Consider the following 16,581-nt stretch of genomic DNA (forward strand, 5'->3'; position numbering starts at 1 on the left):
CGACGACGACGACGACGACGACGACGATGACGATGACTATGTCGACGACGGCAACAATGACGAGCGCCAAGGTCGCGCACCGAGTTGCTAAAACCATATTCTTTTACCCTCATTTCTATTCACAATCCTACCACATCTACCATCATCCACCATTGCCATGCGACTCACCCTGTCTCTACCGATATGGTGATCAATACGCGATTTACATTGTCATAATCATGTCGTACACGATTTTTCTCATTTGACAGGTACGAGGAATTGCTGCTGTATAAACGTGACAGGTTAGAGTTTTCATTTAGAGTGGCACACTGTCCTTCTGTCAGCTATCACACACATCTAGACTATCTCTCTTCCTCGAGATACACACACAGAGAGAGAGAGTGAGAGACAGTGCGAGAGAGACAACGAGAGAGGGGGAAACAGAGAGGGAGAGCAAGAGAGAGAGAGAGAGAGAGAGAGAGAGCGAGCGAGAGAGAGAGAGAGAGAAGAGAGAGAGAGAGAGAGAGAGAGAGAGAGAGAGAGAGAGAGACAGAGAGAGAGAGATCTCAGCACCCGAATCATAGATCCACCCGCGCGATTGCGGCTCTTTCGTGCTCTTCGGCTTCTTCTCCTACGAATTTACGCAATTTCACGGCTGGCTTCATTAAAAAGTAGCGCGTGTACACGCCCGCCTACTCGCCGAGAATGTGTACGCGTGTGTGGTATTATCACCTGTGCAGCTGTTAGTTGTCGAGCTCCCTCATGATCGATCACCTGCCTCGGTACGGGCCTCGCACGCGCGAATCCGCGAGTAGAAATTTGCTCGCGGCCTCGTAACAGATTTTCGTTAAAAATTCGTCATTTTAAAGTTAAATGTCATCATAACGCCTGCAGTCGCTGAAAACCGACAACAAGCGTTAGCGTTACTAATCGGGCGAAACGAACGTAATGGCGGTAATGGGAATTTCATCGCGCATAAATGATCGCGAAATATATATGTAGGGACGTTGGCGCGCATACATGCCTGCAGGCTGGCTATATGATGTCGAAAGCATCGTAAGACGAGCTCGCGACTCGAGATTGTTAGAAAAAAAGGGGGACGGATATTATCGTGGCGCGGGATTGGACCAGTTTTAATTATCTGAGGATCGAGAAATATCAGATAAATTACTTGTGATTCGGGATTAGAAGTCCATCGGGTCGTGGGAATGCCGAAATTGCAATTGTAATTAACCATGAATTGGAAAATGGCATATTTTTTTACCTGGGAAGCTGGGAGAGGACCCCCATTCTACCTCGTATTAGTAGTACTCGGATAGCTAGTTAGCAACTAGCAAGAGCTATACCCGTGCTCTCGCTGATCGACCACAGACCGGCGCTTTCAGCGTGATAGTTAGACTGATGCTGTACGTCCTTGAGCATCGATGTCATCTGCCGAGAAGCCATAGCCACGGGGACCTGGCGTCCATCTAAGCGACCACGCTGCTAATTCGTTACCGCGTCAATTTGGCTCTCTGTATAACGTCACGAGACCTGACGTTGTTTTATAACGAGCCAAAGCCGCTGCCGCCGCCGCTTTATCCCGCCGATTAACGCAACCAATTAGCATCGCCTAGTCGCACGCTGCGGCTTTTCACTCACCACTAGGTATTTGCTCCGTAATGGTCATAAGCTATTCAGTTAGTTATAGTTAGTTAGCCGCCCAGTTAGCACCACCGCGCCTATTCCTTCTCGTCTTCGACGTTTAAATTCAGTAAACGAAACTACGTGATGAATATAGTCAGGAGTAAATCATTACAATTTTCTGTGATTATTCACTCCTGGTATAAAATTCACGCGGCGGTCGCGGCAAACGTTTATGAAGTGGGGGATCGTTTTCATCAGTGCATTAGTGCATGAGTGCTGTATACGCGAGGAGTAGAATCCGTAACGAAGCGAGCTGTTGAGTTGACGAGACGCGGCTGTAGGCTGGCGAAAGTGCGCGAACAACAGGGGAGATCTATAGACGCGTGGTGGTTTTATTCTCGGGAAGCTGTATCTCGGGTTGTACACTCCTACCTATACATGCAGAAAGTAACACCGTAGAATACACTACACACACCATAGAGTAATTAACGGCACAGCTTGTGTGTGTGTGTGCAATGCACCGCACCGTGGGTTTCAATCATGAGTGACGAACCGAAATACTCTTATTATATAAGGCAGCAGACAGAGAGAGAGAGAGAGAGAGAGAGAGAGAAAGAAGAGAGAGAGAGAGAGAGAGAGCGAGAGAGAGAGAGCGAGCGAGAGAGAGGGAGAGAGCGAGCGATAGTGCAGCGCGAACTGCCTGTCTCACACAGCACCACCTGCATGAGCAAGTCCATCTTCCCTTCCACACACACTGTACATTCATTAATAATATATACGTGTATATGATGTACGCGTAATTACGAAACACGTTAACACGTTATATAACAGCAAAATAGTGAGATGTAAGTGAGAGTAAAATGTGCCACTGGAGAGCGGTAATGTACATCGTGTGTGAATTTTGCGTGTATATACGTACAGCGTGTGTATACTTGTGTCGACCATGTTTCCTTCAGTCGATCTTCACCCACGTTTAGCAGCCAGCTTTCGCCGCAAGACGCTCACACGCACGCGCACTCACTCACACGCACGCTCACCCACGCACTCAGACGCTCACACGCACGCGCACTCACTCACACACTCGCACACTCACGCGCTCATACGCTTGCTAACTCACACGCACGCTCACCCCCGCACTCAAACGCTCAAACGCACGCCAGCAGAATGAGGCTCCAGTGCCTCTCGCTATGTCACGGAGCAGTTAACTATGGAAAACTGAATATGTAGAAAACTGAATATATATCGAAAACTACAGATGATGTAGTAAAAACGGGTGATGGCGCTGCTGCTGTGACAGTGTTCGGACACACGGACGTCCACGCCCCCATGAGTGCGTGGGTGAGCGTGCGTGTGAGTGAGCAAGCGAGTGTGTGAGTGAGTGCGCGTGCGAGTGAGCGTCTGAGTGCGTGGGTGAGCGTGCGTGTGAGTGAGCAAGCGAGTGTGTGAGTGAGTGCGCGTGCGTGTGAGCGTCTGAGTGCGTGGGTGAGCGTGCGTGTGAGTTAGCAAGCGTATGAGCGCGTGAGTGTGCGAGTGTGTGAGTGAGTGTGCGTGCGTGTGAGCGTCTGAGTACGTGGGTGAGCGTGCGTGTGAGTGAGCAAGCGAGTGTGTGAGTGAGTGCGCGTGCGTGTGAGCGTCTGAGAGCGTGGGTGAGCGTGTGTGTGAGTGAGCAAGCGTGTGAGAGCGTGAGTGAGCGAGTGTGCGTGCGTAATACTGAACGCACCTGAGAATGAGCGTGTATGCATGCATGTACGCGTGCGTGCGTAGATATGAGCGTGCGTTCGCGCGCGCGTGTGTGAGCGTGCGTGCGAGTGAGCATGTGTGTGTGGGAGTGCGTGCGAGTGCATGGGCATGCGCGTGACAGTGTGAGTGAGCGAGTGTGAGCGAGTGTGCGCATGTGTGAGCGTGCGTGTGTGTATGCGATTTTTACTTCGAGTTACCAACGAGGCCGTCTCCTACATCGGATACACAATACACCGGCCCCGACAAGCGGACTGATATATCTGTCTCGTGGGGAACCGACATTTGACACTGACATGCATTCGCACGCTCAACAATGAGTACATTAATAGAGTAGACTACTAGCGGTTATACTCACATGGGAGAACGAAAACACCCGAGCAAATTCGCAACAAACTACTGGCGGTAATATTTTCTACGACACTCGGGAGATAATATAATATAACGGAGCGCGTGCGCAAATATTTCCCGTATTTCTGCGCGAAATTATAGCCCGAGCCTTTTACACTAAACGCTCGGAATTAAACGTATATTCACTTGCTCTCGCAGTAGCGTATTCGCATCCTACAGTTGCAGCTGTCATGTTTGACTTCCCTCGTATTATTTCGCCAGTAGTTCGTTGTAGACGTAAAAAATATACAGTGTGTTTATAGCGCCCTCTATTGTCGGATCGTCGGACCATTCCATACGCAACAGCACACCTTTTATTGCGGGCGTAAAAGCACGTGCCGCAGCACTAAATGCCTAATGATTTTGGTCATATCATCAGACTATCGGTTTCATTAATGACATTTGTTTGCTTTTGTTTAAGTGTTAATTTAGGGCAATTAGGGTTTATTGCAAGCGCATGCACCTACATAGTACCCTGAACAAACATAGTTTGTGTTAACATTGTGGCATGTGCTATAAACTTTACCGTCGCTGTACGTTTCAACACTATTCATATTCATCTGTTCAAGCATAGATCCATAAATGAAATAATATAAAATCTAATACTATATACGTCATGTTGAATCTACAATGACATGGCGTTTGCCTAATTATCAGTTATCCGGGAAGGTACGTCTGTCATTTTGTCAGATGATGTGTGTGTGTGTGTGTGCGTGCGTGTGTGTGTGTGTGTGTGTGTGTGTGTGTGTGTGTGTGTGTGTGGTGTGTTTGTGGTGTTGTGGCGTGTGCGTAGTGCGGTGCGTGTGGTGTGCGTGTGGCCGTCGTGCGCCGCGGCGCGTGCGCGTGCGCGTGTGCTGTGTGTGTGTGTGTGTGTGTGTGTGTGTGTGTTGCCTGTGTGTTGTGTGTGGTGTGTGTGTGTGTGTCGCGGCGCGTTCGTGCGCGTGCGTGTATATAACTATCTGTATTTATTTATTTATTTGTTTATTTATTTATTTAAAGAAATCCTATTACATGTTCATGCGTTGGTCGTGATATATAGGATATAACAACATAATGCACCATTCGTTTTCACCCATCTCTCCCCGCGGCGCACACACACACACACACACACACACACACACACACACACACACACCACACACAGCACACACACACACACAACAACACACCAGCACATTTCCTGCCCCAATCTATATTCAATGTCGTCCGTGCCGACAGTCATATTGCAGGTTCTCATCTTTTCTTCCCTCCTACGCGACTTTTCCCGACGTCATGTCTCAACACGCGTAATCTCACTGCATGCAGACACTCCGCCCCAACACACACACAGTGGGTCGTGAAACGTCATCGCGTAGCCACCATTCGCTCGCACAGTGGAGGCAGCAATAGCTGAAGCCCATGATGAGATGAATTCTCTCAAGGGCGTTCAAGGACGTGTACTCTATTCATCTCCACCGGGAGATCTCTAAATGTAATGTGTGATTCGTGGTGGTTACTAGACGACGACGTTCGTTAATTGCGTTGCAGAGTCTCGCGTGGAAGTGCTACTGTCAATGAATTAGTCGTTTCAAGGAGGCGCCTTCAGCTCTATCATCAGAGATCAGAGACTCCAGTCAGTAATACGTGAGCTAATATATATATATATAATAATATATTATATATATATATAATATATATATGTATTATATATATTGATTTATCTACGCTATCTATTTATTTTATTTGTATGCCGTGCGTGCTAACTCAGGGGCAGACGTTAGCACCGTCGTTAGTCTGCGCATTAATACGGAGACAGTAAAATCATCCACAGACTGGTCACCATACTATCGTTTATATACTCTCACATCTATAGTCTTGTGCTGTATTTAGATGTGGAATGTTATGGGACAGTAGGTAGTAGAATCATATAGGCGCATCAAGTGCGCTCGTTTGATAGTATATACGTACATATTATGCACGTCGCGTTTAAGCGAATAGAAGCTTAACATTGACAGTCGTTGTCTCGCAACTCTGGCATCGGCTTACGGTTGCGTTTAGCGCTGGCATTAGTTCAGTGCGATTGAAGAGACGAGGTTGAATAAATTTCTGCCCGCTGTTTTACGGCGAAAGACCATGTGAGAAGCTTATTAGTTATATATATATTACAATAATAATAATAATGATGATGATGATGATGATGATGATGAGATGATGATAATGATGATCTGATGATGATGATGATGACAAATAATAATTGAATAATAATAACATAATAACCTAATCCGTAATCATAATCATCATAATAATTAATAACAAGAAGCAAGAAGAAGAAAAGAGAGGACGAAAGAAGAAGAAGAAGAGAAGAAGAAGAGAAGAAGAAGAAGAGAAAGTAAGAAAAAGACGAGTAAGAAGACGAAGACAGAAGTAGAAAGAAGAATAAAGAAGAAGAAGAAGAAGAAGAAAGTAAGAAGAAGTAGAAGAAGAAGAAGAACGAAAGAAGAAAGGAAGAAGAAGAAAGAAGAAGAAGAGAGGAAGAAATAATGATTTTCTATTCCTATTATTAAACGCGCTGTTCGCCGCTGGCCGACCTTGAGAAATAGTTTGTGTGCGTAGACATCGCGTGACGAGTGATCGATACCAGCGCCACATAGCCCACTATTATGTACTACCACTAAATATTGTTGTATGCAGTCATGCAAGGAATTGTAAGAAGGCAACGCGGCGTTGTGTGGGTTCGTGTGGGTGTTGTGCGCGTGTGGGGGGTGAGTGGTGTGCGTGCGTAGTGCGTTTTGTTCAATTTTTTCGTGCTGCTACACAGGTCTGCGTATAAACTAATTCTATAACTAAACGAAGACTGTTGTTACTTATTCGGTACTGAGTTGCGTAAAGCAGGTGAGAGCGTGCGGCGTGCAAGCTTGGTTTCGTTCGCGTGCTAGTTTTGTCGTTGTGCATACACGTCTGTGTACGTCTCTCTATAACTAGCAGATATTGTATATTATATAATAATAATTACTTATATATAATATATATATAGCTTTCTTGTACTGAATAACGTGATGAACCGCGCGTGCGTGCGTCTCTTCCCTCCTGTGTTATGCAGGTTGCGTATCCGATCTTCAACCTGCTGGTCAACGTGATTAACATGTTTCTCTAACGTCATCCGGTATCGTATGGACAAAGATCCAAAGCGCCAACATGCGGTGAGTGTGGGACGTCAGTGCTGCGATTGCGGTTTCCCTCTCATTCTCCCTCTGTTCTTCTCTCTTTGCTTTCCTCTCCTTCGCTCACTTCTCTTCTCTCGCTCTCTGTTTCTTTCCTCTCGTTTTCGCTTCGTGTGTATGTTGTGTGTGTGTGTGTGTGTGTGTGTTGTGTGTGTCGTGTTGTGTTTGTGTGTGTGGTGTGTGTGTGTGTGTGTGTGCTGCGTGGCGGGCGTGCGTGCGTGCGTGCGTGAGCGTGCGTGCGTGCGTGTGTGTATAGGTGTGTATTTGATGTGTGGGTACTTGCGTGAGTGCGTGCGTGGTGTGCGTGGTGTGTGTTGTGTGTGTGCTGTGTGTTGGTGGTGGTGTGGTGTGTGTTGTGTGTGTGGTTGTGTGTGTGTGTATGTGTGTGTGTGTGTGTGTGTGTGTGTGTGGTTGCGTAGTCGTGTGCGCCGCTGTCTTTCTTTCGATAGTATTTCTAAAATATTTTTGATTGATGAATGCGATTTGCTCGCCGTGAGCGCGGTAATTCCGCAAAACACAGGTAGGTTTTATGAATGATTTGCATCAATTTTGAATGACAATCAGCGGAATCAGAATAATGTGTATGCGGGGTGTGTGCAGCGCGTGCGTCTGGGCAGTACGTACACTTAAGCGTTGCGTCCGTGTTTGCTCGAGTAGACTAGAAGTATTGGAAACATTTATTTCTTTATTTGTTTGTTTTCTTATTTATTTATTCATTTATTTATTTTATTTATTCTTCATTCATTTTATTCATTCATTCCATTCATTCATTCATTATTCATTCATCTATCATCTATTTTATTTATTTATTCATTCATTCATTTCTTCATTATCTATTTATTTCTTCATCATTCATTCATTCATTCATCATATATATACTTAGTTGATTGTTTATTCATTCATTAACTCTTAATTAAACAGTATACCTCGCGGAAGATTTGCGTTGGCGACAGCCACACCAGTCGCGGTCGTCACATGTTCAGCCGCGCGTCTGTGAAGTCGGCGGCACAGACGACCGCGTGATGTTGCACGGCGACAGCAGACAGCGTCTCTGGGATTGCTGGCGCGTAAAGCGAACAGCGGTGAGCGGAGCGATCGCGCGTGTATTTACCTACGGTACTCCGTCTCGTCGCTATATAGCACGGCGCGATCCGACGGGAACTGTGCTAGCTAGCTAGTACGCAGACGCATTTAATGACGGGCTTGCGTGACGCGATCAATGCACGCGGGAGATGGGATAGCGGGCTGGCGGCGGCGGCGGCGGCGGCGGCGGCGGTGGCGGCGAGCGTCTCGTGTCATCACTCGAAGCGAAACGATGCGGGTATACCATTAGCGGCCCCGTCTCATACATTTTCGCGGCTAAAAATTTAAAGTTTTGAAATTTTGTCCGGCGAGGCATAAGATGCATCAGCGTCGCTGCCGCGTAAGCTGCCAAGAAAGGTACGAGAAGGTGGTGGAAACTGCGCTGGCAACTGAACAGATTGAAACAAATTTAATTGTCCCACGTTACAACAGAATCGATTGTATCATATATACATATATATATATAATAATGTGATATAGTAGATATATCAATAATCAATTATTATACTATCCTATTCGGTTGTCTGCCACTGACGTCAATAATGCTGCTCTGTGGTGCTGCTCTGTCATAATTGGTGCTGGGTACCGCGAATTTCCCTGGCGATAAAGGCTTTATTGCGTTTATTTGTCGCTGACTGTGGAATGATTGATCTCACTCTCTGTCCGCTGTAATGCGGGTATATATATATATATATATATATACCTAATATATATATATGACTAATATATATATGATACGCGTCGTATTACGGGATACGTGTATTTGTAAATTCAGTTTTCATTCCAAATTCAATTTTAATTCAAAATTCTTTTCATTCCAAATTCATTTCATTCAAATCTATTTCATTCCAAATTCATTTTGTAGTTCAATTCATTTTCATTTCAAATTCATTTTCATTTCAAACTTCATTTCATTTCAAACATTCATTTGCGTTCCAAGATTCAATTTCATTTCAAATTCATTTTCTCATTTCAAATTATTTTCATTCCAAATTCATTTTCATCTCAAATTATATTTTTATTTCAAATCATTCATTCGAATTATTGTGCGGGCCGCCAATCGGGTGGCCGAGATGGCTCACGGATATGTGGGGGGATGACGTCACTTACCCCTTAGTGGAACTAACAAACTTCAACCAAGAGTAACAAACGCAATTTGTAAATGTTTTGTCTTGTATTATATCGTAGATAAGTTAAGTTTGCTGATGTAAGTTTCTCGAAGAAAAAACACGCATTTACCATTAAGTATAAAATAGTAATATCATTATAATTGCAATCTTGGTGTAAATGTGTTATTTTCATTCTTAATCCTAAAGATTAATGAGAGCGTCTGGGCTCTGTTAATACACATACTCAACCCAACCACACTCATTAGGGAGTGCTCTATATTCAGGCCGGCTAGCGGAGATTACGGTACGCATATTTGCCTCAATATATTGACTAATCGTGCGTCAATAAACTCAAGTAATTCACAGAGAGTATAGCTAAGACATGTGTCATATTTGTATCTAGAATTTTAGACAATTTAATCATCTGTAATTCCTTACCGGTTCGCGCCATAATTTGCGTATTTGACTATCGTGCGGTCAATAAACTCATATTCCACAGAGAGTATATGAATGTCAAGCCGGTAGGAGATCATTTGCCATAATATTATTCTAGATTACCTAGTATAGAACATGTCTTAAGCTATACTCTCTGTGAATATTGAGTTATGACGCGCGAATAGGTCAATATATTAGGCAATATTGCGTACCGTAATCTCCGCGTAGCCGGCCTCGAAGTTATGAACAAACCACACTCATTACAGGCGCGCGGCCATTTTGGCAGTAACTAAACACATGGGTCGGAAAACCTAGTACCCACACAAGAGACACTTAATAATCAATTTAAAAAATCAAAAGGCAAAAAGGCTAGAAGTATTGACATACGCGATAAAAGGAATAAGGCGGAGATATAAATGAACAGAATACGAAATGGACTATAACTCGGCCGGTACCAGCGGATGCAAAAAGGCTAAATGTAAACAAACGGCGTCGTCAAGGCGGTGTCCCGGTATATTTCTCAGCCGGGAAATAAGTCGACACTGCGTGTTCTGCGCATGCGTCAAAACCCGGTCAACAAATTTACCGTGTAAGGCCACGGGAAATTTCTCAGCCGGTAAATAAGTCGACGCTACATTTTCTGCAGTGTGTACTGCAGCAATTATGATGTATAGCGGATGTCGTAAGATGAATCTACTGGGGTAGGCTACTGGGGTAGGCTACTGGCCGCGCGCTTAACAAACAGTATTGATATTCTCTAGCGCCGATATTCTATGAGCTCGTGTTGGGTTTGTTGTGAGATGCGATTGTAGTTGGCAGTGTAGGTGGGTGCCTTGGGGGAGGGACTGTGGTATCGTGTTGTTACATTAGAAAGTGGAGGAGAGTGGTGCGGTGTGGCTGCTAGTACATAATGGATAGTGATATAGTGTTGCTACTTTGAAGGGGTGGGTGCAGTAGTGCAATGTGGGTACTTGGCAGAGAGTGAATAGTGTAGCATATTGTTGTTACTTTGGAAGGTGGGTTTCGTGGTGTAGTCTCAGTAGTTTGTATTGAGTGAGTAGTTATATAGTGTTACTACTTTGGAGTGTGGGGTTAGTAGTGTTGTCTGGCTACTTTAGAGACCTGGGTCGTGTTGCAGTGTCACTGCCTAATACAGGATAGACAGAGGTTTAGCTCGGATGCTTTACAGTAATGAGTCGTGGTAAATGGCGCATGTCCATGTTGGTAGCAATGCTGTATATAGGGATGCATTTATATAGGGATGCATTTCAGATTATAAACATAATGCGAGTTTGTAACCAATAATGGCATGCAGCCATGTGTGTTATGACGGCTATTATATAAACAGTAAGGTTTTCGAAATGTGAGCATTGAATTTAATTCCATACTGTACAGTACACCGTGCGTGAAGGAATATCTGCCTTGCCTACTACAGTCTATATACAGTAGATGATACAACGATACAACGATATCTGACACGGAGAAAACTGATGAGTTGTTTTACTTTCCATTTTAGTTTTGCTTTGAACAGCGAACAGAGAGTCGATATGTCTGCAGAAGAGTATCAGAACAACACTGTCATCAACTGGTTAGTATGAAGCTTAGTTGGGTGGTTTAATGGGTAAGCAGCCGGTGTAAAACTGCTGATCATATTCATTGTTTTGTAAGCTGTGAGCAAAAAAAGGCAGCGAACAGACGAGATGACGAGTGAGGTTTTGGAAAGAGTGAGGGTTTGTGACTTGTGAATATTTATGTCTGGCCATGGAAGGAAAGCAGGAAAGAGTTGGGATAGTGAGGGTCCGGCAGCTGTGGGTGTCAGTGAGATTTCAGGACACATGAATTTTTGAGATCTTTTGAGAATATCGCGTGAATATATAGGTGTTAGTAGGAAACGTAAAACATTTTCCACCTCACTAGCCGTCGCGCACTATCTTACCATTTATGAAACGTCATCGTCTTGCCATGAAAGTGACAATATTTGAAATTATTATTATATAATTATTTTACATTGATTTATTTGTAATGAATGAATAATAAATGTCTAATTAAACTCACGGTCGGGAAAACGTCAGCTTCTCATCACAATTAATCCGCTTCTTAATGCGTATAATAATAGCAGGCGCACACCGAAACCAATTAAGAATCCATAATTAACGAGAAGGCTAATTTATCTAGCTTGTCATCTTGTGTGCATGCGTATCATTGCTGTTGCTGTGTGCTGCAGGGCTGCGATACTCTGCGTCGACAGACACGACATCTTGTGGATCATTCAAGTAACGATGGCAGCCGTCAGCCTTGCAGAAACTCTGCTCGTCACATATCTTAGCTATAAGGTAACACTTGCCCGCATACTTAGTTGATTGTTTATTCATTCATAACTCTTAATTAAACGCAGTATACTCGCGATAATTTGTGTGCGGACAGCACACGAGTCGAGTCGTGACATGTTCCCGCGCGTCTGTGAGTCGGCGACACAGACGACCGCGTGATGTGCACGGCGACAGCGACAGCGTCTGGGGATTGCGCGCGTAAACGAAGCGGTGAGCGAGCGATCGGCGTGTATTATACAGATGTCCCGTCTCCCGCCTATATAGCACGGCGATCGCGGGAACTGTGCTATAGCTAGCTATGTACGCAGACGCATTTTAATGACGGGCTTGCGTGACGCGATCAATGCCGCGGGAGATGGATAGCGGGGCCTGGCGGCGGCGGCGGCGGCGGCGGCGGCGGTGGCGGCGGCGTCTCGTGTCATCACTCCGAGCGAACGATGCGGGTATACCATTAGCGGCCCCGTCCCCATACATTTAGCGCTATAAATATTTAAAGTTTTCAAATTTTGTCCGGCGAGCATTAAGATTGCATCAGCGTCGCTGCCGGTAAGCTGCAAGAAAGGGTACGAGAAGGTGGGAAACTGCGCGCGGCAACTGAACAGATGACAGGCAACGGTTACAACAGAATCGATTGTATCATTATTACATATATATATATATATATATATATATATATATACATATATATATATGTATATATATATATTGATTTATGTAGCTATCTATTTATTTATGTATGCGTGCTATCCCAGGGGCAGACTTACCACCCGTCGTTAGTCTGGCGAATAATACGCTGAGGAAGTAAAATCATCCACAGGCTGGTCATCCATCTATCGTTTATATACTTCACATCTATAGTTTGTGCTGTATTAAGATGTGGAATGTATGGGGGACAGTAGGTAGTAGAATCAGTATAGGGCATAGTGGCGCTCGTTGTATAGCTATACGTACATATATGCACGTCGCGTTTCAGCGAATAGAAGCTTTACATTGACAGTCGTTGTCTCGCAACCTTTGTGCATCGGCTTACGGTTGCGTTTAGCGCTGCATTAGTTTCATGTCGAGTGAAGAGACGAGGGTTGAATAAATTCTCCCGCTGTTTTACGGGCGAAAGACATGTGAGAAGCTTGTTAGTTATATATATTAACAATAATAATAATAATGATGATGATGATGATGATGATGATGATGATGATGATGATGATGATGATGATGACAATGATGATTGTAATAATAATGATAATCATAATAACCATAATCGTAATGATAATCATAATAATAATAATAATAACAATAATGAGAAGAAGAAGAAGAAGAAGAAGAAGAAGAAGAAAAAGAGGAGGACGAAGAAGAAGAAAAAGAAGAAGAAGAAAGGAGAAAAAAGAGAGTAGAAGAAGAAGAGGAAGAAGAAGAAGAAAAAGAAGAAGAAGAAGAAGAAGAAGTAGAAGAAGAAGAAGAAGAAGAAGAAGAAGAAGAAGAAGAAGAAATAATGATTTTCTTATTCCTATTATTAACCCGCTGTTCCCGCTGGCGGCAGACCTGAGAAACTAGTTTGTTGTGCGTAGACATCGCGTGACGAGTGATCGATACTAGCGCCAATAGCCAACTATTATGTAACTAACTAAATTATTGTGTATGCAGTCATGCAAGAAATTGTAAGAAGCAGAAAGCAGCGCGTGCGTGTGTGCGTTCGTGTGTGTGTGTGCGTGTGTGGGGGTGAGTGCGTGTGCGTGCGTACGTGCGTTTTTGTTCAATTTTTCTCGTGTGCTACACAGGTTTGCGTATAAACTATTCTATAACTAAACGAAGACTGTTGTGTACTTATTTCGGTACTGAGTTGCGTAAAGCAGGTGAGAGCGTGCGGGCGTGCAAGCTTGGGTTTCTGTTGCGCTGAGTTGTCTTGTCGTGTGCATACACGTCTGTGTACAGTCTCTTCTATAACTAAGCAGATTATTGTAATATATATATATATATATATATATATATATATATATATATATATACTAGTTTTGTACTGAATAACGTGATGAACAACGCGCGTGCGTGCGTCTCTTCCCTCGTGTGTTATGCAGGTCTGGCGTATCCGAATCTTCAACCTGCTGGTCAAGTGATAACATGTGTTCTCTACGTCATCCGGTATCTACTGGACAAAGATCCTAAAGCGCAAACATGGTGAGTTGTGACGTCAGTGCTGGCGATGCGGGTTCCCTTTCTCTTCTCCTCTTTCTTCTTCTCTCTCTCTCTCTCTCTCTTCTTTCTCTCTTCGCTCACTTTCTCTCTCTCGCTCTTCTTTCTCTTTCTCTCTCTCCTTCTTCTCTCTCCTCTCACTTTCTGCTCTCGCTTGTGTGTCCTGTGTGGTGTTCTGTGTGTGTGTCGTGTGTGTGTTTTGTGTGTGTGTGTGTTGTGGTGTGTGCGCGGACGTGCGTGCGTGCGTCGTCGTACGTGCGTGGTGGCTGGTGATATGGTTGTGTATGTTGTGTGTGCCGGTACTTGGCGTGAGTGCGTGCGTGCGTGGCGGTGTGGTGTTGGCTGTGTGCTGTGGTGCTGGTGTCGGTGTGTGTGTCGTGTGTCGTGTGTGGTGTGTGTGTGTGTGTGTGTGTGTGTGCGTGTGTGTGTGGGTGATGCGTATGTCGTGTGGCGCGCATGTCTTTTCTTTCGATAAGTAATTTCTAAAATATTTTTTGATTTGATGAAGCGTTTGCTCGCTGAGCGCGGTAATTCGCAAAAACCAGGTAGTTTTCGAATGATTTGCATTCAATTTGAATGACAAAATCATGTCGGGAATCAACAGGAAATAATGTGGTATGCGGGTGTGTGCAAGCGCGTGCGTCTGGCAGTACGTACACTTAAGGCGTTGGCGTCCCGTGTTGTTGCTGGCGAGTAGACTAGAAGTATTGGAAACATTTATTTCTTTATTTGTTTGTTTTCTTATTTATTTATTCATTTATTTTATTTTATTTATTTATTCATTCATTTATTCATTCATTCATGCATTCATTCATCTATTCATTCATTCATTACATTACATTATCTCATATTATTCATTTATATTCTCATTTCCATTCATTCATTCATTCATTCCATTCATTCATTCAATACTACTTAGTTGATTGTTTATTCATTCATAACTCCTTAATTAACGGCAGTATACCTCGCGATAATTTGGCGTGCGCACAGCCACGACCAGTCGCAGGTCGTCGACATGTTCCGCGCGCGTCTGTGAAGTCGGGCGCAGCAGACGACCGCGTGATGTGCACGGCGCAGCGAACAGCGTCTCGGGATTGCTGGCCGGCGTTAAACGAACGCGCGTGAGGCGAGCGATCGCGCGTGTATTCTACCAGAATGCTCCGCGTCGTCGCCTATATAGCACGGCGATCGCGGAACTGTGCTAGGCTAACTATGTAACGCAGACGCATTTTAACTGACGGGCCTTGCGTGACGGATCAATGCCGCGGCGGAGATGGGATGAGCGGGCCTGGCGGCGCGGCGGCGGGCAGGCGGCGAGTGGCGGCGGCGTCTCGTGTCATCACTCGAGCGAAACGATGGGGGTTACCATTTAGCGCGCGCGCCCTCCATCACATTTTCGCGCATATAAATATTTAAAGTTTTAAATTTTGTCCGGCGACATTAAGATTGCATCAGGCGTACGCTGCGCGTAAGCTTTGGCAAGAAAGGGTACGAGAAGGTGGCGGAAACTGCGCGCGCAAGCTGAACAGATGACATGCAACGTAAACGAATCGATTGTATTCATATTACATATATATATATATTATGTTATAATTAGATATATCAAAAATCAATTTATTATACTATCGCATTCGGTTGTCTCCACTGACGTCAATAATGCTGGTGCGTGCTGCTCTGGTGGTAATTTTGTGCTGGGGTAGCGCGAATTTCCCTGGCGATAAAGCTTTATTGCTCGGTTTATTTGTCGGTGACTGTGGAGAATGATTTGACTCTACGGTCTCTGTCCAAGCGTGTATGCGGGTATATATATATATATATATATATCTATATATATATATGCTACTATATATTATATGTACCGGAATTCTGCGAATAGCGTGTATTGTAATTCATTTTCATTCCAAATTCATTTTAATTCAAAATTCATTTTCATTCCAAATTCCAATTTTCATTCAAATTATTTTCATTCCAAATTCATGTTTCTGAGTTCATATTCATTTTCATTTCAAATTCATTTTCATTTCAAATTCATATTCATTTCAAATTCATTTCGTTGCCAAATTCATTTTCATTTCAAATTCATTTTTCATTCAAATTATGTTTCATTCCAAATTCAGTTTTCATCGATTCAAAATTATATTTTTGATTTCAAATCATTTTCATTCAAATTCTATTTCGAGGCCGCCAATCGCCGGTTGGCCCGAGATGGCTACGGATATTGGTGGGGCGGAGTGACGTCCACTTTCCCCTTAGTGGGACTAAGGCAAACTTCAACCAAGAGTAACAAAACGCAATTTGATAAGATGTTTGTTTCTTGGTTTTATGATCGGTAGCATAAGCTAAGTTTTCTAGATGTATTTTGACAGAAAAAAGCACGCATTTTATACTCATTAATAAAATATAATATCATATAATGCAATCTTGGTGTAATGTGTTATTTTTCATCTTAACCTAAAGTTAATGAGAGCGTCTGGGTTTGTAATATAATACTCAACGCCAAACCAT

At 43.9% G+C, this 16,581-nt stretch overlaps 1 protein-coding gene across 1 annotated transcript in view; it reads left to right on the forward strand.

The window, feature by feature from the left end:
• The first annotated feature begins 11,080 nt into the window (after positions 1-11,080).
• The window catches only part of LOC106809867 (potassium channel subfamily T member 1-like), a 37,587-nt gene continuing 32,086 nt past the window's right edge, over positions 11,081-16,581 (forward strand). The window contains exons 1-2 of the mRNA XM_014813102.1: positions 11,081-11,147; positions 11,784-11,892. Of these exons, the coding sequence (XP_014668588.1) occupies positions 11,107-11,147; positions 11,784-11,892 (150 nt within the window). The 5' untranslated portion in view covers positions 11,081-11,106. The remainder of the gene's footprint in view (positions 11,148-11,783; positions 11,893-16,581) is intronic.

Source organism: Priapulus caudatus, unplaced genomic scaffold, assembly GCF_000485595.1.
Source record: "Priapulus caudatus unplaced genomic scaffold, Priapulus_caudatus-5.0.1 Scaffold392, whole genome shotgun sequence".
In the NCBI taxonomy this organism is placed as follows: domain Eukaryota; kingdom Metazoa; phylum Priapulida; class Priapulimorpha; order Priapulimorphida; family Priapulidae; genus Priapulus; species Priapulus caudatus.